Source organism: Nomascus leucogenys, chromosome X (genome assembly GCF_006542625.1).
Source record: "Nomascus leucogenys isolate Asia chromosome X, Asia_NLE_v1, whole genome shotgun sequence".
Taxonomy (NCBI): domain Eukaryota; kingdom Metazoa; phylum Chordata; class Mammalia; order Primates; family Hylobatidae; genus Nomascus; species Nomascus leucogenys.
The window spans coordinates 18,138,768-18,159,553 of record NC_044406.1 but is presented as its reverse complement, the minus strand read 5'-3'; the positions used below and the strand labels follow the sequence as shown (position 1 = coordinate 18,159,553).

At 41.0% G+C, this 20,786-nt stretch overlaps 1 protein-coding gene across 10 annotated transcripts in view; it reads left to right on the top strand.

Moving 5' to 3' along the window:
• SH3KBP1 (SH3 domain containing kinase binding protein 1) overlaps positions 1 to 20,786 on the top strand; it is a 358,209-nt gene that overhangs the window by 185,519 nt on the left and 151,904 nt on the right. For 4 of the 10 annotated variants that reach the window (XM_030807588.1, XM_030807586.1, XM_030807595.1 and 1 more), the window contains 4 exons: positions 8,535 to 8,664; positions 9,227 to 9,283; positions 16,342 to 16,416; positions 20,299 to 20,504. In XM_030807588.1, the coding sequence (XP_030663448.1) occupies positions 8,535 to 8,664; positions 9,227 to 9,283; positions 16,342 to 16,416; positions 20,299 to 20,504 (468 nt within the window). The remainder of the gene's footprint in view (positions 1 to 8,534; positions 8,665 to 9,226; positions 9,284 to 16,341; positions 16,417 to 20,298; positions 20,505 to 20,786) is intronic. The other 6 variants (XM_030807591.1, XM_030807587.1, XM_030807596.1 and 3 more) reach the window with 2 other exon arrangements.

The following is a 20,786-nucleotide window of genomic DNA, read 5'->3' as shown; positions in this document are numbered from 1 at the left end:
GAGAAACTGAATGTTGATTGCTTAAAGGAGAGAGAGGAGCACTCGCAGAGCTGTTACTGGATTTGCCTAGAGGCTGATAGGCCTTTGCCATCATCTACAATACGAGTCTGCTTTCTATTATTTGCTGCCAGCTAAATCCTGTTCGTCATTCTGGACTTGCTTCAAGTAGGAAAAAGGAAAAAATAACCATATAGTCTATGATATTTACGTAAAACAAAACGTAAAGGCTGGCCTTTTAATCCAAAGTTTTAAAATACGATCAAAAATTCCCCATTGTTCCAGTTTACTTGTTATATTGCAGAGACTGGGCCCTTGTCACTATATAATATAAAATCTGTCCTTTTCTCTTATAGTGAATGTTATATAAATGCTAATTGTAGCTCCTCTCTAATTCCACTGATGATTAAAAATAAACAGAAAAAAGCAATAAACAAAAACCCCTAAATCACAGAGAGATCAAAGCAAGAACATAATAGTTTTGCAATACTGTAGGATTAATCTATTAATAAAATATAACACGTATTGTATATGTATATATTATATTTTTATTGAGTAATAGATGGATTTCTCTAATTTTGCAAAGCTGTACACACACACACACACACACACACACACACACAGAGTCTCTCTTTTTGCCCTGACAGATAAGCCATAGGAGGATTTTGAATGTACAGACTAGTTTTTTTGAAAAAATCGAATCAAGTAGAGAATCCTAAAGTCCTAAAACATCTGCCTTAATATCTAATTTTAGCTTAAAATATCAAAATGAATATTCGTTCATCATTTATCAATACAATCTTATGACATGGGGCCAAGGCCACTTCCCTAAATATGGGTTTGCTGGTTTGAGTTCCATCTATCTCTGCATCCATAGTGCATCCTCTATGATTCCCATTGGTTTCCTTCTCAAGTTCTACAACCCATCCCCCCACACCTCACCCCTTATCTTCTTTAGTTGTTTCCTTCACACCAAATTTGGCAACAGTTTTTTTTTTTAAAACATTCAGATCATTACCTTTATCCCTCCTCACCACCAACTCTTTCTCTTCACACCTGTATATTTTTGTGCAATTTAACCAAATGTGTGCTACCAATAATGAGCAAGAGGCTTAAGCAGGTTTAGGTAGAAACAACCTTGACCCTTGGTCGGGTGAACAGCTTGCTCACCTGGCAGGAGCGAGTCTACCAGCCCTGACTGCTCAGCCTGAGCCAGCCTCCAAAGCATGGTTTAGGGAAGGAAGGGAGTGCTCAGGGCAGTGTGGGCATAGTGGAGTTGGCAAAGCAAAGCACCTGCCAAGAAAGCACCTGCCATGCTTCTGGCTCCTGGCTGGGGAGTGGTGATTGTGCTGTGAAAAGAAATCATCATTGTGAACCTAAAGGAACCCGACTGCCAATTCAAAAGGAAAGTAGCAGGCTGTGAATTCCTGGATTGATATTTTTAAAGAAATCATTGTGAATACACACTGGGTCATTTTTATCCTGAATGGAGAAGACAAATAAATACAGGCAAAGTTCTAATTATAAGAAGAACAGAGATGGCACGTGAATGAGATTTACAGGAGAAATGGCATTTGAAGGCCCCTGGAATTTTTATGCGGGCTTTTTGGCTTATGATGTGTTTTTGTTGTTGTTGTTGTTTTGTTTTGTTTTTGAAAAGTGCATTGAAGCCACTTTGTTTTTCTATGTTATCTAGAGCCTGGGAAAGGAGCCACTTTTTCCTCTTGTATTGGATTAGCTTGGTCTTAGCCAGTCTCTCAGTCGTGGCCCAAGGGATGTTCAAAGATTCTTGCTTTTATGTGTTCTTTATGGTTACTTTTTGAGGTGTTTCTCAGTGGCCCCCAGTCAGGCTGGCTTAAAGCCTAACCTGGTTTTGCGGCTTGCAAAGATGATAACTTCCACTTTCAAAGTACTTTTGCATCTTCCTTCTTGTGCCCATAGAAGATTTGGTTCACTCAGCTAGAGTTAAATAGGCCCTTGAACTTCATCAAAACTGACAACTTCAGTCAGACAACTTTTGTGGGTGTGGATAGGCCCACATCCTCATGTCATTTTTTTGTCCATGAGAAGCCAAGTTTATTCAAAGGCTGATCAGTTAATAGGTGATCGAAGCATACTGACGTTCTTACCTGTTAAGATATCATCTTGCTTTAGAAGGGTTTGTATCTCTTTGCAAAAAGAAGATAACATTAATATGAAATATCTGTTTATTGGAATTTGATAATCCAAAGAGCTTGGGCTGTTCTACAATTATTTCTCCAAATAACTTTGAGGTGAAAACCTCTGATTTCCTAATATGCAGAGATGGTAAAACATTCATATTAAGGAGAAGGAAGCCATGTTCAGAAGAGAAAGTTGATTAGATTTGAATCATCAGCATGCAAAACAGGCCACAATCATATAAAAGTAACATATTTGCAAGTTTAAAGGTATTTATAATAGATTTGCATAGCTGTGGGATTTATCAAATATTTCAGTGCTTACACTCTGAGAGAAAGTATTTGTATTATTGAGATTTGGAGATTGATTGAACATAACCTGTCCCTTGAAACATGCTCAGTCTAGTGAGGGAGGGCAAGATATACACAGCTAGGGTAACTATCAACCCAAGATGTTACCAGAGTGGCAAATGATGGCACTGATGAATGAGAGAGGAATTTAAAAATAGGAGTAGTCACAGAGGGTGAAGAAGATGCTTTGTAGAATAGGTAAGGTTTCAACTGAAGATGCAAACGGTGAGTGGTATTTGTGTTAGGTGCTGGAGGAAGGAGGACATGGTGTTAGTAGAGCCTTGCTCTGCATTAGGGGAGGACCTGTGAACCTTTGGGAAAGATGTAGAGTATAGAAAGCAGGTGCTGGTGGATGCAATGAAATGGGGTTGAGATCAAAGTTACAGTGCTGGCCACACTGAACTTTCAAAGGAGCACCTGTTTAAAGATTCCTAATCTAGAGGTTTCCCAGGTGAACATATCCCCATAACCATTTTCTCACCTGAAATAGCAATGGGAGAAAACTTGAGGATCTTGATTCATCAGAAAGGTTATCTTGCTGGCTTGTGTTACCATTTGTTCGTATTTTTTAATTGGAATGATAGAAAGACCTTAGCATTGGACTCACTTAGGAATTTGGGGACCTGTGGCTGTTTTTGAAGGACAGGATTATCAAGCACTGCTGAAGGAAGTTTCTGAAAACTCTACCAGAAACCCTTTCCACTCTGATGAAAAATCATGGATGTTGCTCTGTCTTGTTGGGCAGTTGGCCTAAGTCTTAAATAGAAATTGTGTATGTTTTCTTAAATGACTTCCCTTCCAATTACTCTACAGATTTCTCTTCGAGGGCCCCCTCTCATGTAGAATAGCCTTGTTCTCAGAAGAGTGAGGGGAGGGAATGAAAATCAACTTCCCTATGTGAATGGAATGTTCTGACCCAGCCAGAAAGAGGTAATCATACAGTGAACTACACAAGAATTAGGGGAAAATATTGGTCCAGCCATTTAGGACCTAGATAATGCTTGTTTATATTTGGCATAGCCAGCTTTCCCACATCCTCTGAGATTGAGAATAATGTAGGTGTTTATGCCTTCAGGAAATGCCCCCCTTAAAGATATATTTTTTTTCCACCAGTTCTACTGATAGAAAAACATGTTTACCAGAAACAATTTGTGTTATTTTCAGTGATAGTTAAAAAGTTAAATTATGTCTCAGCACATTTATATGAAGTTCTAGAAGAAGTAAAATGAATCAAAGGTGATAGAAATCAGACTAATGATTGCTTGGAGGTGGATTGACTAGGAAGGGGCACAGGGAACTTTCTGGAGTGATGGAAATGCTCTGTATGTTAATAGAGGTGTTGGCTACAATGGGCGTTTGTCAAAACTAATCAGCTTGTATTGTTAAGTTCTGCATTTATGTAAATTATACTTCAATTTTAAAAAAGCTCTAAGAGCTATCTTAACATTTTTCTAGTGTTTTAAAAATTCTCAAAACACCTTTCCCAAGTAAGAGAAAGGAACAGTATTACAATTTTCATTTAGTTACTTCTGAAAAAAAAATTTGAGGAAAATTTTAGCAGCATTAAGGTGTGGGCCTTTCCTTAGGCTTTGATGTGTCACTTTTATGGGAAGAATGGTAAAACAGCTCTTGAAACAATGAAGCTGACTTCATTTGTCTGGGTGCATCCCCCTAACCCCAGGCTTCCCTCAAACCCACTCCTCCAGTGTGCTTCTGGCTGGGGTTTGGGTATCAAAGTATTCATTGAATGAAAAAAAGCTATAGTCATCCTTAGATGAATTTTTTCTGTCTTGCTACTTGTGTCCTTGGGTAGACTGTAGACCTGGTAAAGCCTCCATTCCCCTTCTCAGTCCAGTTGACAGGTAAAACTTCAGGGGTGATAAATAGGAACTGATCTGAATAGCCAGGCACTCACAGGGAGCACTCCATCTTTTCAGTCACAGACTTCTTCTTTAGTGCCTTACAAATGGGGTGCAAGAAGGGGTGGGGATGGGAGTATTGAAGTTCACCCAGGTGTTTGCCCAATCTCCAACAGGGTTAAGATTTAAAAACTACTTCCTTGGACCCTGAACCCACTTAGATGCTGTTGATTGTAAAGACGTGAAAATTGCAAGGCCCTCAGATAGAAACTCTTGAAGTGGTTTTATTCCATCGTTCTCAAACGCTACCAGGTGTAAGCTGCTCTGCTCCCAGCTCTGGGCCAAAGGTGAGATTCACTCTTGGGGCACAGTGAAATTGTATCTTAACACATTTATATGAAGTTCTAGAAGAGGCAAAACTAATCAAAGGGCTCCAGAGCTGACTGGGTTGGTCATAGAGGGACACAGGTGGGATTTGTTCTCAGCCTAGAGCCAAGGCCTGCAGAAGACTGTTTATGAGTGGGGAAGGGCATCTGCCCCCTTTTATTATTGTCCTTTCCTTGGGGTGGAAGTTATAAGCCCTTGGTGTGGTATTCGTAATCCCTACTTTGTTACGAAGAGATGCATTTCTTTCTTTTCTTAACTATAGAAATGCAAACATAAGCAAGCTTGATTTCCAAGCAGGGGCTGTTCAGGCTCTGTAATTTCCTCTCTCTTGTTGGAAACTTTTCAAGGATGGAGTCTTTATCTGTTTTGTTCAGCAGTGAATCAGTCCCCAGGTACTGGGGCAGTGCAAAATAGGTGCTTACTAAATATTGGTGGAATTGGTGGAATTGGGAGGACCACACAGACCTGGGTGTGGCAGTACCTAGTTAAGAACAGTGGCAAATATAGTTAAGATCTCTCAGTTCCTTTTGCTCCTCACAGGAAGGAAACCTTTTTCTGTGGGGGAAATCAGGGCTCTATAGGTCCCCATAGAGTATTTTTCCCAATAATATCCCTGCCATTCATTCATTCATTCATTCATTCAATGTGTGAGGCACTGTGCTTTACTCTTAGAATGAGTGAATGAATGCATGAATGAATGAAATCACATGGCAGTGTCTGTGTCCTCGTCTTTACACAGGAAGTTGAACTAGAATATCTCTGAAGAGGGATAGTGTGAGATATCATTTTTCTCCTATCTCCAGCCTCAGTCTCGAGACCAAAACAGCTGGCCTGGCTATAGAAGGAAATAGTGCTGAAAGACTCTCACTGGTACTGGAGCCACCCCCACCACCCCCATGAAGGGCTCCAGCTCACAGAGAAATGAACATCGTGCTCATGGTGCACCTGTGATGGGAAGTGTGTCCCCAGGCGATGAGCAGTGGTTTCATTGTCTGCCCCTCCACTTACGGCGTGGTTAATGATAGGCCTCTGCCATTTTACCATAGGCCACTCCTCTCAGACTGTGCTGTGACAGTGATACAGGCATCTGGGGGTGTGGTGAGGTGAAGATACGTCTGTTTTCCCAGCAGACAGCCTGCTTTTCCTACACATCAGGAAGGCTTCCCTCAGGGATCTTGGGCAGGAGCCACTTAGGAATAGGAATGTTCCAGACATCTTCGAACTAAGTAGGTTGGAACTGGCCCAGCTGCCCCGTGCTGTTGGGGATTATGCCAGGGACTGCTCATTTGTGGTTCGTGCCCTTGATTTTCTCCTCCTGCCATGTGACTCCTGGGAGAGAGAAGGTCATTTTCTGGTTTCTTATTCAGTACCAGCACAAAGGACTCCACTCTACAAATCCTGTGACGATTGATACTGAGACTCATGGTGAATCTTCCTAACCATCTAAGCCTATAAAAAGCTCCTTGAAAAAATAATATGTGTCAGTTGAGTTGGCATAGAAACATGGAATGATTTCAGTGGAAATGCTGTGAAATGCCACGATTTGGTATCAAATAGTCGTTGGGACAGTTGTGCATGGTTGCCGTCATCTGGATTCTCTCCCAAAGATTTTGTGATTGTGCAAATGTAATTGCCACTCTGTAAGTCTGTATCCTACAAGTTTCCTTATAAATGCTCTAAACATATCGTTCTGGTTATCTCCATTCCACAGGCTCCATCAGCAACCCCCTTTCTCATACACACCTGTCCCCTAAGTATGGCTGCCATTTCTTCTTCTAAAAGCCTACCTTAATTTTGATTTCTTTTTTCTCAAAGCCTTCCTTTAGCACCCCAGATCTCAGTGAGCTCAACTTTGTGTAACAAGTTTGATATGTGCTAAGTCGTGGTCTTTTCTCGTCTATTTACATTGCATTGCTAATGGTTAGTCATACCTTTCTATCTTGGTAGAGTATTCACTTCTTGAGGAAAACTAAGGACATGTCCTATGCAGTTCTATGTCCCGCAGCCCCTAGTGAAGATTTGTAATGCATATATACCTCTAACACAGATTGAGATGCTGCCCTAAAGACGACAACTGTGAAGTGTGTTAATTATTCCCATCATGCAGATAGGAATAAAACGGGGTTCATTTGGTAGGGCAAATTTGAATAAGGTCACACTGCTACTAAGTTTCAGGATAGACAAAATTTGAACTGGACTTTTGACTCAAATTTTCTTTTTCTTTTTCGTTTAAATTATTTTAGCTTTTAAATTGTATTTATTAATTTGTATTGGTAATACAGACGTTCCTCAACTTAAAATGGTATTATGTCCCAATAAACCCATCATAAGTTGAAAATATCATAAGTTGAAAATGTATTTAATACACCTAACCTACCAAACAGCATAGCTCCGCCTAGCCTACCTTAAATGTGTTCACAACACTTCCATTAGCCTATAGTTGGGCAAAATCATTTGGCAAAACAGTATACTGAAGAGTGTCGGTTGTTTACCCTCATGATCACATGGCTGACTGGGAGCTGAGGTTTGCTTCTGCTGCCCAGCATTATAGAAGTATTGTACTACCTATTGCTAGTCTAGGAAAAGATCAAAATTCAAAATTTGACGTACAGTTCCTACTGAATGCATATCACTTTTGCACCATCATAAAGTCAAAAATTCTAACTCGACCTATTGTAAATTGGAGACTGTCTGTACGTGCATATGGTAAAACAATTCCAAAGGTTGTATTATACCACACCATACTGCTTGTAACTTAATACTTGCTTGTTTTCAAACTGCCCTTATTTTCCTCCAAGAAGCCAGTTTGCTATTCTGACTTCTGCTATACTACTAGTGGCTCTATTACAAAATCCAGGGATAATTTTTTTACCCTTCTGTCACCCATCCCTGCTAGTTGATCACTCAAGGCCAGCTCAGACCTCAAAGGGCCTCAAATCCAAATCTGCCTCATCCATTCTCATTGCTCCCCCGATTCAGCCTTCCCTCCTTACCCAGATATCATAGTCTCACTGCCCTTCCTACCTCCCTACCCCCTTTCGGTTCATCTTAGGGTAACCTAGAACCCCTCAGAAATGTACAGGAAGCTCTTATACTTTCTGATGAGTTCTTAGCCTACAGATAAATTCTTAACTATATTTTTTTAGGCTGTTTAGTTAGTTTGGTAGTCTGGGGAAATCATTCTCAGTTTTTAGATAATGGTTTTAAATGCATAAAATAAAACACATAAGATTATAAAGGAAACGATTTATATTGAAATAGTTATCAAATTATTTTAAAACCAAATTTTGATACAGTAATCTATGGGTATCCTTATTAATAGACTAAATAGCAAAGGTCTCCCAGTAGGTGTAATAACTATCACCATTTCAAAGCAGCAATGAGCACATATGATATTTTGGGATACCCATAGCATCTATGATGTGATATGAAAATATCTGTGGTTTGTTTGGTGATGAGTCACAGGTCCTTCTAATATTGGTGTGTTACCTACCCTACATTCATAACCAAAGCAGATGCCAAATTTCAGTTAGAGGCTAATGAAAATGAAGTATTAATTTTGTCTGTTTGCATTTATGGACCCCAGGTAAACACCCCCTTCTTTAGCCTGAATCTCAAGGCTCTATGTCGTCTTTTTTTCTTGTTCCCTGTTAACTTTAAAGCCATTCAGTCTCCCTATGTGGGCTCTGCATGCTACACCATACAGATGGGAGGCAAAATTGGAAACCACCATGTCTAACCTGACCCTTGTATCTCTGCTCTTTTGTTTGTATCTCTGCAGGTAGAGGAAGGATGGTGGGAAGGTGTTCTCAATGGGAAGACTGGAATGTTTCCTTCCAACTTCATCAAGGAGCTGTCAGGGGAGTCGGATGAGCTTGGCATTTCCCAGGATGAGCAGCTATCCAAGTCAAGTAAGGAAGTCCACCCTACCAAGCAGGAGAGGGGTGGGGGACTGGCAGGCTGTGCTCCAGCCTCCCTTCTGTTCTGTATCCTATGCCAAGAGGCTATGGTAAACGCTCACGAGTATTTTTTTGGTTATACTGCCTTAACCCACTGTGGTTTAGGAAGTTGATCACTATAAAGGTGTGACCTATAGCCACACATTCTGTATGTCTCTGGATAGGTAATTGCCAGCCTTCATGCCCTGGTAATACTGTCTCATGGGTGGCCCATGTTGCTGTGCCTCCATATACTTCTAGAGTGTTGCTTACTGTAAGTTCATAATTATTTAAAAAATGAACCAAATGGGACTGTCAGTATTTCTCAGCATCCCTTGAGGGACTTGGAGAAAAATTACCAAAAAAAAAAAAAAATTACTGGTGGTGAGAAGTGAAGTGCTATGACAAGATGAGTGCATGCCAATCCCCTTAAAAGTAGGTCAAGACAACCGAGAGTCCAGGTCCCACCTTGGGTGGTGAGCATGTGTGTCCTTCTGCGATGGTGACAACGAACTTCAGGTCTTTCTTTCTCCAGGGCCTGAAGGTCTCCCTCCAGCTTCTCTGCTGCCCTTTCCAGCTCACGGAGCAAAAGGTCAGGACCGGGAAACTTCGTTCTCCCAGTCACTAACCCAACTGTGGGCGTCTGTGTATCTCTTGTGCTGTCTTGAGCCAAGGTCATGGGCATGAATGTTGTAGGAGGCTCGACTGTGCAGCACTACCTGGGGTTGCAGAATTTCCTTTCTGACAAGAGGAGGGCAGCTTAGTCCTGCCCATATCATTCTTAAATGTCTTCCTTTTTCATTTGGAAAAACCTGACTTGAGTGGTGTTCTCGTGTTAGTTTGTGTCTCATTTATTTAACCAGTGGTATGATTAGACAAATGTCTGATTTGGAGGTAACGCCATTTCCAGAGAAGTGCTCAAGCGACTTCCTTCACTTGGTGTCTCAGCAGCTCTGGATGATGTAGCCTGACATACCGAGAAACAGCAGCACTTGCTGGTTACCCAGTGGCTTCAGCAGTGCTCCTTCCCTCCACTGCCAAAGCCTGGGACCCTACTACCCCTGAACCCCATTCCATCCTAGAGTCTATGGTAGGAAGCACTGGAAGGGGTTGGGGGGCAAACGAGGTGTCTTGGAGCTCCTGTTGCCTTCTCTGGCCCAGGGCAGGGGCATTCTCTATTAACATGGTCCAGCTGATGAGTACTACTGGGAGGGGAGAAGGTGTCCTTGATCTCACATTAGTGGAAGTTACTATTGCTTTCAAAATCCATATTAGAATTCTAGCTGCCCTGGTGTCTTCTTTTGTACTCTGGAATAACTATTGTACCTGGTAATTAGATCCCATAATAACAATACTCTATGTCAGGGACATTGTGGATTAAATGGGATTTTTTGGAGGGAGGACCAAATTGGGTCATTATAACATTATTTCCATGAATAAATTCATTACAAGTTCCAATAGCAATAGTGTGCATAAACCACCTTGCTCCATAGCAGACCCATAATAAATGGTAGCTCTCACTGTTAGTCAAGATAACTGTTGAGACATAACCAGTTAGTATCAGTTGCTTGGAGGTTGCTTGCATACTGAGTGATAGCGTGTTGGCTGAGGCATTGTGACCGCATTTGGAAATTACTTTGGAGTTCCCATACTGATGCAGAGGAGGAGATCTGGGGAAGTATTAGACAATCTTTTTTTTTTTTTTTTAGACAACCTCTTTGGAAAAGTCTTGACATATTGGTGTCCTGCCATCTTAGCTATGCTCTCAGAGCTGGAAGATCAGAGGAGTAATGCCTCTTGTATCTTTAGAACTATTGAAACAAATTGACTTCTCTCATTCTAAGTCAGTAATATGGACAGTTCACCCTGTCTGACCCCTCAGCTAAAGGCATATGGTGCTGCAATTCCTGGTACAGAGGATTAGGAGGTTGGGTGGAATGGTCTTCCCATTTAGCGTTATGTCGTCACCTGCTCAGAAGGGGCATTTTCTCTTCTAGAGACTGTTCCCCCCACACACTTACTGAATTAAAAGCCTTCCACTTCAAGACTAGGAAAGCCCAGTGGCTTCAGCAGCCATGTTTAGTTGCCATTTTTGAGGGGATTTCGAATCCCCTGGAGAGGCATGGTCCCCTAACAAGGATGGCTGCTTCTGATAAAGGATACATAGCTTTTGTAATATTCCTGCATGTACAGTTAAGGAAAAGAGGGCCCATCTCGCCGTCAGTTGGTTCATATCCATCTATCTATCCATCCTTCTTTCTCTCCTTCCTTCTTTCTTCCTTCTATTCTTCATTCATTCGATCTTTATTGACACCCCATTGTTACTAAAACACTGTCCAAGGCACTGACGATATACAGAGACAAATCAGACAGGGTCCCTGCTTTCAGTAAGCTCGCACTGCAGAAAGGGGACATGCAAACCCGAGTTCAGCAAAGTGTCCAGGTGCTCTGCAAAGTAAGCATCTGAAGAAGAGTGGGGCACAAAGAGGCCAGTCCCATGGGGATTTGGGGCTTCATAGAAGAGCAGATGTGAGAATAATGAATAGCTTGCTAAATTGAAGTAATTCCCTGAAAAAGAGAAATAGTATCTCTCAGTGTTCTGACAGAATTTCCAGTAGCAGGCCAGGCATGGTGGCTTATCCCTATAATCCCAGCACTTTGGGAGGCCAAGACAGGTGGATAGCTTGAGCCCAGGAGTTCGAGACCAGCCTGGCCATCATAGTGAAACCCTGTCTCTACTAAAAACAAAAAAAACAAAAATTAGCTGGGCGTGCTGGCACATACCTGTAATCCCAGCTACACAGGAGGCTGAGGCATGAGAAGTGCTTGAACCCGGGAGGCAGATGTTGCAGTGAGCCATGATCACATGACTGTATTCCAGCCTGGGCTACGGAGAGAGACTATTAACATACATATACACACACACACACACACACACATATATATATGTGGTAGGTGTTTAATAAATGCTTGTTGAATCCTCTTTTACTATAAGGAGGCATTTTTATTTTTGAATGACAGGTGAAAATCTTTTGAACTTGCTTTTCTCTTATTCTGATGTATTTTTCCATATCGTGGTTGGTTATGAAAGTCTCTAAACTTTCTTAGATCTTTGTTTAGGGTAATGTAGTCTATCAAGGAAAGAATTGCAATGGTCGTATTGGTGGATATTTTATCCATTTTATCTCAGAGAGGAAAATTTATAGTTATGTAGTAGCAGAAACTTTTCACTGCATATTTAAATTTGAAAACATCTTTACCATTTTCAGAACTTCTGAAACCTTAAAGGTAGTTTTTCAAAAAAGATTCTTATAAACTTTTTTATTATTGAAAATTTCTAACATAAACAAAAATAATAATAGTATAATGAACCTCTGTGTACCTATCACTCAGCTTCAGCAATTATCAACCTTTGGCCAATTTGTTAAAATTATAGCCCTCTACACGCTTTGTCCATATTATCTTGAAGGCAAACCCCAGATATTATATAATTTCATTCATAAATATTTTAACATGCATCAATAAAAGAGTGTCTTTAAATACCATTTATCTCACACACACAAAATTATGGCCAGTCCTTAGAATAATTAAACACATGGTCACTGTTCACTTTACCCTAAAGTCTTCTTTATTACAATTCATTTGAGTCTGTATCCAAATAAAGTACATACATTGCAGTTAGTCAGTATGTCTCAAATCTGTTTGAATCTATGGATTTCTCCTTCATATCTCCTTTTTTTCTTGTAATTTTTTTGCTAAAGCAACTGAGCCCCTTCGTCTATTAGTTTCTCACAGTGTGGCTTTTGCTGATTTCATCTCTGCTGTGTCATTAAATCTGTATTCCTATAAATTGATCATTAGATCTAGGGACTTGATTAGATTAGATATATATATATATATATATAAAACCTGAATATATATATACATATATATATATAACCTGAATATATATATAACCTGAATATATATATATAAAATCTGAAAATATATATGTATAACCTGAAAAAAAATATATATATATATAGAGCGAGAGAGAGAGAGTGCACATGCATGCGTGCACGCGAGAGCAAACCTGTCACCTAGGTGGTAATGGATAATCCACTTGGAGGCTCATAGTGTCTGGCCGTCCTACTTTGTGAATGTTAGCAGCCATTGATAATTGTCCCCCAAACCTAGTTACTCATTAGGGCTTGCAAAGAGGTTTCAACCAGAAATTTAAAAATAATAATAAAATGGGCTCCCATGTAACAGATCAATAGTCCAAAAAAGTGTTTAGTAAATTAGGTTTTTAAAAATCAAAACAGCCAAGTGGTTGTGCTAATAGCGTAGGCGGAATCTTATGATGTTAAGGTGGAAAGGAATTTAGATATTGTTTAACTCAGTGTCAGATGAGAACACTGAAGCCCAGTGAAATTAACTCCCAGGCTTCTGGGTGATGGGGAGAAAATGACATGCAAGCCTTCCATACACATTCTGGTGCTGCCTCCATTACATGAGTAGTTTACCTTTCCACAGGTCATCTGACAAATTTCAAGCCTGAGTACAGTTTAGCTTATTTCTTCTTATTGTCACAGATCATGATTAGTTAATTGCCTTTTCAGTTACAATTTTGCACATGCTACTGTTGACTAAATAATGTGCAGTGGCAAAGAAATCCAGATACGACTGTTGTCCAATTTCAGTTTCATACATATTTTGCCTTACATTTAAGACATAAATATGTCTTTTCTTTCACATCCTTTGATATTATTTGCTTTAAAATAATGGTTGTAAAACTAAAAGTGTCCCTGTTTTTTAATTCTATAGCTACAGAAACATTTTCAGTTATTTCTCACAATCTTCAGAGGGAGAAAGTTTGCATTTTCTTTCTGTAACCATTAATAACCAGGAGTTTTCTGTTGTTATTGAATTTCTTATTTTCCTAATTCCTTATTTAAAAAGTTGAGGTTCTGATACTTTAGTGACTTGTCAGGCTAAGACAAAGATGAAGATGGAGGCCAGGTGTGGTGGCTCACACCTGTAATCTCAGCACTTTGGGAGGCTGAGGTGGGAGGATCAGTTGAACCCAGGAGTTTGAGACCGCCCTAGGCAACATGGTGAAACCCCATCTCTACAAAAAATAGAAATTAGCTAGCTATGGTGGCATCTGCCTGTGGTCCCAGATACTCAGGAGGCTGAGACAGGAGGGTTGCTTGAACCCAGGAGGTCAAGGCTGCAGTGAACTATGATTGTGCCACTGCACTCGAGCCTGGGCGACAGAGCAAGACCCTGTGTCAAAAAAAAAAAAAAAAAGAGAGAGAGAGAGATGGTTTTTAAAAATGTGTAGCAAACCACTTCCATGACGCAGAAATAATTGTGTTTCATTAGCTATAAGAAATGGATTGCTCAGCGTCCCTTGCATATAAAAATGAGAGCCAGTCTGACAAATCCCACTCTGTGGCATCATTAGCCTTTTTTTCTTTTTAATATTAGATGATATTTGTTTGGAGTATGATGTTCTGTTAGCAATGAAGAATGATGAGCAAATTGATACGATAGTTTCAGGCAAAATTAGATGCTAGCATGAGTGTATGGTTTTGTGTGTAAATTTTAAAACTCTTCGCTTTTATAGTGTTTGCTGCCTTCAAGTGCTAATATTTAACAGTGACAGTATACTACTTCCCCCAATAAGATCAACGTCACATATTCATAACCTTTCCGGTTGGCTGCCTCTTTTGCTTTTCACATAGGACACCTATGTGTCCTCACCCAGCCCCAGCCCAGACTACATTTCAAATTGCCTTGCTGCCAATGCACAGAGACATTTTGCAGAAAGGCTTGACCGTTCAGAGACATCAGAGCCATGGTATACCTCAGTGACTCTCAGGCTTGGTCTTGGGGAAGAACACATGGAAGTTCTAGTGTACTTGGAGGAACGTTATTGAAATACTGCCTTTTTAAAAAATCTTACACTTCCTTTTTTTCTGACAGTTGAGAGGATTGCTGTTGTTAACTTTTGGAGGGCTTAGCTCACAAAACAGCTGTGTTCTGAGGAGTAATGGTGACTTAATGACTGAAGTTAAGCAGAATAAAAAATTGCCCAAATAAAAACTAGCCACTATTACTTGCTCCACTTTTGTCATCAAAGTCCTCAAGAGCTTCAAATCTAGCAAGAACAATTGAAACTTTGTTAGTCTTCAGATTATTCTTACACAGCCAGTGATTTGAATGCCTAAGTTTTTGCTTTAATTGGATAGAACGCATCTGACAAAAAGGGCACATTTCAAAACAAGGGTGTACCACCATGGCTGTAGGACACGGAAATTGGAAATACCTGATCCCATTTAAGTTGTTGGTCTGATCATTCCCAATTCCTTTCCTATATGGGGAATGCCAAGGCCCAGAAGCTGACAGTGTGGTTTCTCTTGGGTTTCCCATTTTAACATGGAGTGTTTCTAAGAAGTGAGACAAGTTGCTCTCTCCCTTCACTTAGTTCTACTACCTGCTTCTCTGTAAATGTAGCCTAGCTTTTTCATCCTCCAGACTTATTAGGAAGCTGTATGACTGGCCTCCAGTTTGAATATTTAATTAACAAGCCATAATAAAATTTATTTCTCAGATAATTTAAAGTAATATGTTTATTAATTGAGTTTGCCTTTAGCAAATCATTTTGCCTGTCGGTGGTACTCTCTGTAGGGCCTTTGTGTGTGTGCGTGTATGTGGGTGTGTGTGTGGGTGGGTGTGGGAGGGCCGGGGGAGTGGGTTGGAGTACACTCAAACCAGGGCAGTATGTGTGTATTCTGTATAGTTGCTCATGGTTCCAGAGATATTTGGGCTTTAGCCAAGTGTTCAGCCTTATGCTATTGACAATCTCTACTTGTAACAGCAAAAAAAGATAATTTGACATTTGACACTGGGTGAGTCCTATGTCCTCATGCTTAAGTATAGTTTCATGACTGACACAGCAGAATCCCAATTAAGACATTTTGAGACATAGGGTTTTCTGGTGTCCTTGGTTCTAAGCAGAAAACCCTGTATGTTTATATGGATGCCACTGTTGGTTTCAAAGCTCAGTGGTGAAACCTCCCTCGCCAGTATATTAATACATTTTCTTGCTTAAAGGTACTGAGGGTGACATCTTTTAAAGAGAATTCTGTGTCTTGTTTAGAATCTTGGGGACATGAATATTCATTTTTATCATGTAGCTCTCTAGGGGTAGAAGATAAAGGATAATGTGTCTAAATCTGTATTATGCATGGGTCGTATTCTCCAAAGAGAAGCTTGTGCTGTACAATTGAGTTAATTAAGGAGTCCAATTGATTGGATTCCCTCTGGTTAATTGAAGTTTTCCTATTCTTTAAGTTACAGTGTCGAAATGGCTTCCAGGTTTAAACTGGGCATAATGTACATGCCAGTCATTTGCAGAGGCAAGCCCCAATTTCTGGGTGCTCATGCCATACTGGTTGCATGGGGACTTTGGGCTCATTCTGTAACATTCTTAAATCCTGCCTAATGGTCTCTACTTAATTTTGTGGATGAAGCTCTTGCAGCAGATTCATTGAAGGCAAGTTCAGTTAAAGACTCTTCCTCTTCCTTCTTTTGCCATCATTTGCTCCCTCCTTCCCCCTCTCTTGTTTTTCTCTCCCCTTCTCTTCTCTCATTCACTGTCAGGAAAGACTACCTTTGAAGGGACAATTCTGTACCGAGCTGCACCGGGAAAGACGGAGGGCCACAGACGCTATTACAGTGAGTGACCTTAACAGCAGAAGGCAATTGTAAAGATAAGATCTGGGTACTTGTGTTTTTTGATGCAGCTGCCCTTTCCTGAGCTGCTCATGCTTATGCCAAGTGTCTGTGTGAATTTCTGATCCAAGGACATGGACTTATTTGTCTAAGTAAGTGCCATCTCCTTGGTGTGTGCTAAGAAGCATTCCCAGCACCAGCCCCTGGCGCTTTTGTTTGCTTTCTGCCTCTATCATGTATGTGATATGCGTGCATGAGCCATACGTGCAAACAAAGGAGCAGTAGCATTTGTCATGGCATATGTATTTGTACCAGTATCTCTGGGCTTCTGGGGTGGTGTAAAATGGCTTCCTGCAGAGATGTCAACCTCTCATGGTTATTGCTTTCTCTGAGTGGGTCATTGGAAACCAGTAAACCATTTTGTCATTGTGTGGTTCAAAGAAGTAAGAATTTGGCATGAAAGTCCATGCCAGAAATGGCATTTTGCTTTGCTCACTCAGCCAGTCACCACATGGCAGACTTTTTTTGGCAGGACCAATGTGTGGCCTTTTGTGTTGTGAAATAAGGCTGCCAAAAGTTGAGGGGAAGGAGATGAATGAGATGCCCTTAGAACAGTTCTTGCCACACAGTAAGCTCTATCCATGTGAGTGTTAAATTAAAAATAGATAAAAATATCTCATGGATCTCAACTGATCAGTGCTGGAAGACTGGGTACATTCCACAAAATTGGACAGTTAAAGGACTGTCAGAAACAAAACTGAGGAGGCTTTGTTCTTTTTTTTCACCTTGAAGGAAAAGCATCCACCTTAGTGTGCATATACACATATGCATACATACATATGTGTATGGATATGATGAGAGAGAACGTTCAGACATGAACACCAGAGCCATGCTTCACAAACTGGGGTCAAGTTTTTTTTCCTTGCCACTCCACCATGGGAAGATGCATGGCCCTACTGCACATGACCTCACTACACATGCAGTGTGCCGCCTGTGCCTCATAGTGGGAGTTTGACAGCACCTAGATTGCTCTGTGCCCTGTTCATTTAGATGACTCCACCACCAGCCGGGCGCGGTGGCTCACGCTTGTAATCCCAGCACTTTGGGAGGCCGAGGCGGGCGGATCATGAGGTCAGGAGATCGAGACCACGGTGAAACCCGTCTCTACTAAAAATACAAAAAATTAGCCGGGCGTGGTGGTGGGCGCCTGTAGTCCCAGCTACTCGGAGAGGCTGAGGCAGGAGAATGGCGTGAACCCGGGAGGCGGAGCTTGCAGTGAGCCAAGATCGCGCCACTGCACTCCAGCCTGGGCGACAGAGCGAGACTCCGTCTCAAAAAAAAAAAAAAAAAGATGACTCCACCACCAGCCACATGTCTGGAAGTTATACCAGTGCATACTGTTAAAACACTAAAGCATCGCCCCAGATACCACACTGTTCTGTAGTTCTCTCACCACTGCCTACCTGTAATGAGCCCTTCATGAACCAGCCCCCGTCCACAGTCCACACTCTGGGTTGCACCACCCAAGAGTGTAACCTGGCATTCTGGGCCTGACATGGGGACATTTTATGGGATAACGTGCATGATGGGCATGAGTCACTAAAAGATACATCACCAAATGAACATGAAAATGAAAAGTCACCTTTCTTTCCCTCTAAAGGGAAGGAACTAGATTTTGAATTATTTTACCAACACAGATAGTTAGATATTTAATTTATACAGTTAAAAGTGATAGAACCAGCCTGCCAGAAGTTCTGGAAGAAAAATCTGCCATGTGTTTCCTTCCCGGGCCATGCTTGTGTGGTTGAATGACTGTGCAACCTCTCCCTGTGTAACGTAGAGTATTTCTCACGGTGCTTAGTATAAACATATTAAGATGAGCCCAGAAGACAGTAAATCCCAAAAACCAGAAGCTCAGTGAAATGAGGATGGCAGTGGCTGAAAATATTATGGTTCTAGCTAATGGTGAATGATAGAAGAACCCTTGAAATTCTTCTCTTTGAAAAACTAAAATAGACTTACCCTAATCTGTCTGCCTTGCTGCCTTCTGGTGGTGATGGGGGGAGTGTGCTGAGGGAGGGGGGTGGTGATGGTTTCTTTCCACTAATGGTTTCTTTATTTCACCCTTGAATGGCTCTTTCCAAGCCAGAAAGGAATATACAAGTCATTTATCACATAGAAAGAATCCATACGGCAAAATGAGAACATGTTAAGGGGGAAATGACACAATATTTAGACTCCAAAATTATATCTCCAGCAGGGATATTTGGAAAAACAATGAACAGATAAACACACAAATGGATAGCTAATGGGGACGAGGGTTCTTGATGTTTACACACTCTAATCCTGTCCTGTGAATTGCAGCTGACCCCCTTGTTGTGGGCTGTTCCTCATTCGGTCCTGTGTTCTTGCTCACAAATGCTGGTTTTCAGTTAATTAAAATGTACACTGGGGATCTTCCTCCTACCCCACCCTTTTGGCTTAAAAATACCATTTTATGGAAAACAACAGCAACAACAAACAAAACCATTGTTTTAAGGATTTGATTCTGAAACGTGTTAGCAGTTTATAATGACCTTTCTATATTTTGTCTGTTTTCATTTAACAGTTTCTTCCTGCACTGAGACTTCCTTATTTGAATGACTTCCACATTTTATGAGATTTTATGTGAGCAAGTATTTGGTGTATCATTCTTATGGACTAGGAGGCCACCTTACCTGTAGGAAGATAACGCACAATTGGCTAATAGAGAACATTTGATGGCGTACTTTCATTTCAAGGGCATGGTTATGATCAGGAGTTATGTAGTAAATGTTCAGGAGCTATTCTACACATCTAGAGGCTTTCAGAGACAGGTTAATGACAGAGTTTAGTATTCCATAAAATATTCTTTGAATCCTCCCTTTTGATGGCATAATTGATATACTGACCATCAAAGGAAGAATGTACACCCAGAAATTAACTAGACACAAATAGGCTCTTCCTTTTAGGAACATGATTGTGGGCAGAGCCTGGGGAAAAAAGAAGCTGGGGAGGTAAGTGTCCATGTTGTCTTGCTGATAACTATTTTATGACTTCCAAACACATGCCACAGAAGGTCAAAGGAAGAGTGTCATGTCCCCAGTGTTCTTCTTTGGAAGGGGATTCAGCCTTGGGAAAACAATGGTGTTTAAAGGAGAGAAGAAGGGCTGTAGGTTTGGGGGATTCTGGTCTCTGGGAGGACGGCTTCCTTTCCCTCTTTAACAGACATGAGCATCTTGCTAGTGAAACTGTCTTAATGTCAAGTTTGGTTTAATGCTTTCCTAGAGAAACATGTCTGCACGCATTTATTCCTTGTGAAGCCATCCAAAAAGATTTAATTCTTTGGCAGTTATAATTTTGTGTGGTTTCTTTAATTGCTAATTTGTTTAAATGGCGTTTAGCTTTACAGTTTCCCTTTAGGAAATGTTACTTTCATTGCTAATTGCTAATTGACATGAGTCATAGAGATTGGAGGTACAGTATGTGGTACTGACTGGATGGGGAGGCAACAAGGTGGGTGGGAAGGGTTACTATTGCACAGGCTATGGCAAAACAAATTTGGATCAAAACCAGGCTCCTGGCTAAAGAGGGGTGAATTTCACATGTACAAAGGTATCTGCTTTGGAATTAGATTTTCTGAAAAGTCGTTTTGATTCACATCTTAAAATTAAAAGTAAGGGGTGGGGAGATCAAACAAAACTCAGAGCCAGTCAAACTACTCAACATACTGAATACGAAAGCCTAGTGCAAGTTATCCTGTGCCCAGTCACACTTTTAGAGGTGGTTCCTGGCCGGTTGTGAAGTTCTTCTTCAGGGCTCTGGCTGATTTCTGAGCTCTTTCTCTCCCATCCCCCCTCTTGACAGGTTTAAGGGAAACCACAGGCTCCGAGAGTGATGGGGGTGACTCAAGCAGCACCAAGTCTGAAGGTGCCAACGGGACAGTGGCAACTGCAGCAATCCAGCCCAAGAAAGTTAAGGGAGTGGGCTTTGGAGACATTTTCAAAGACAAGCCAATCAAACTAAGACCAAGGTCAATTGAAGTAGAAAATGACTTTCTGCCGGTAGAAAAGGTATGTTCGACAGTTTCTATTTGATTTCAACATAATGTGGAATATCTAAAAGTACATTGTGGGGTTTGGTGCTGGAGGCTTCCAATTCCTCTTTTAGGGTTTCCATGTCCTCATGTACTAGTTGTTTGTCCTGTCCTCTTTTTTAGCTCTCCCTCTGTGTGGGAACGACTTCCCTCGAAAGGCTCATGCTCTGGTTTGCTGCTTTCTTTCTTGCTGATCTCTCTAGGGAATGCTTCTCAGGATGACTTTTCAAATGGATCAGTACTTCTCTATCTGCTTCCC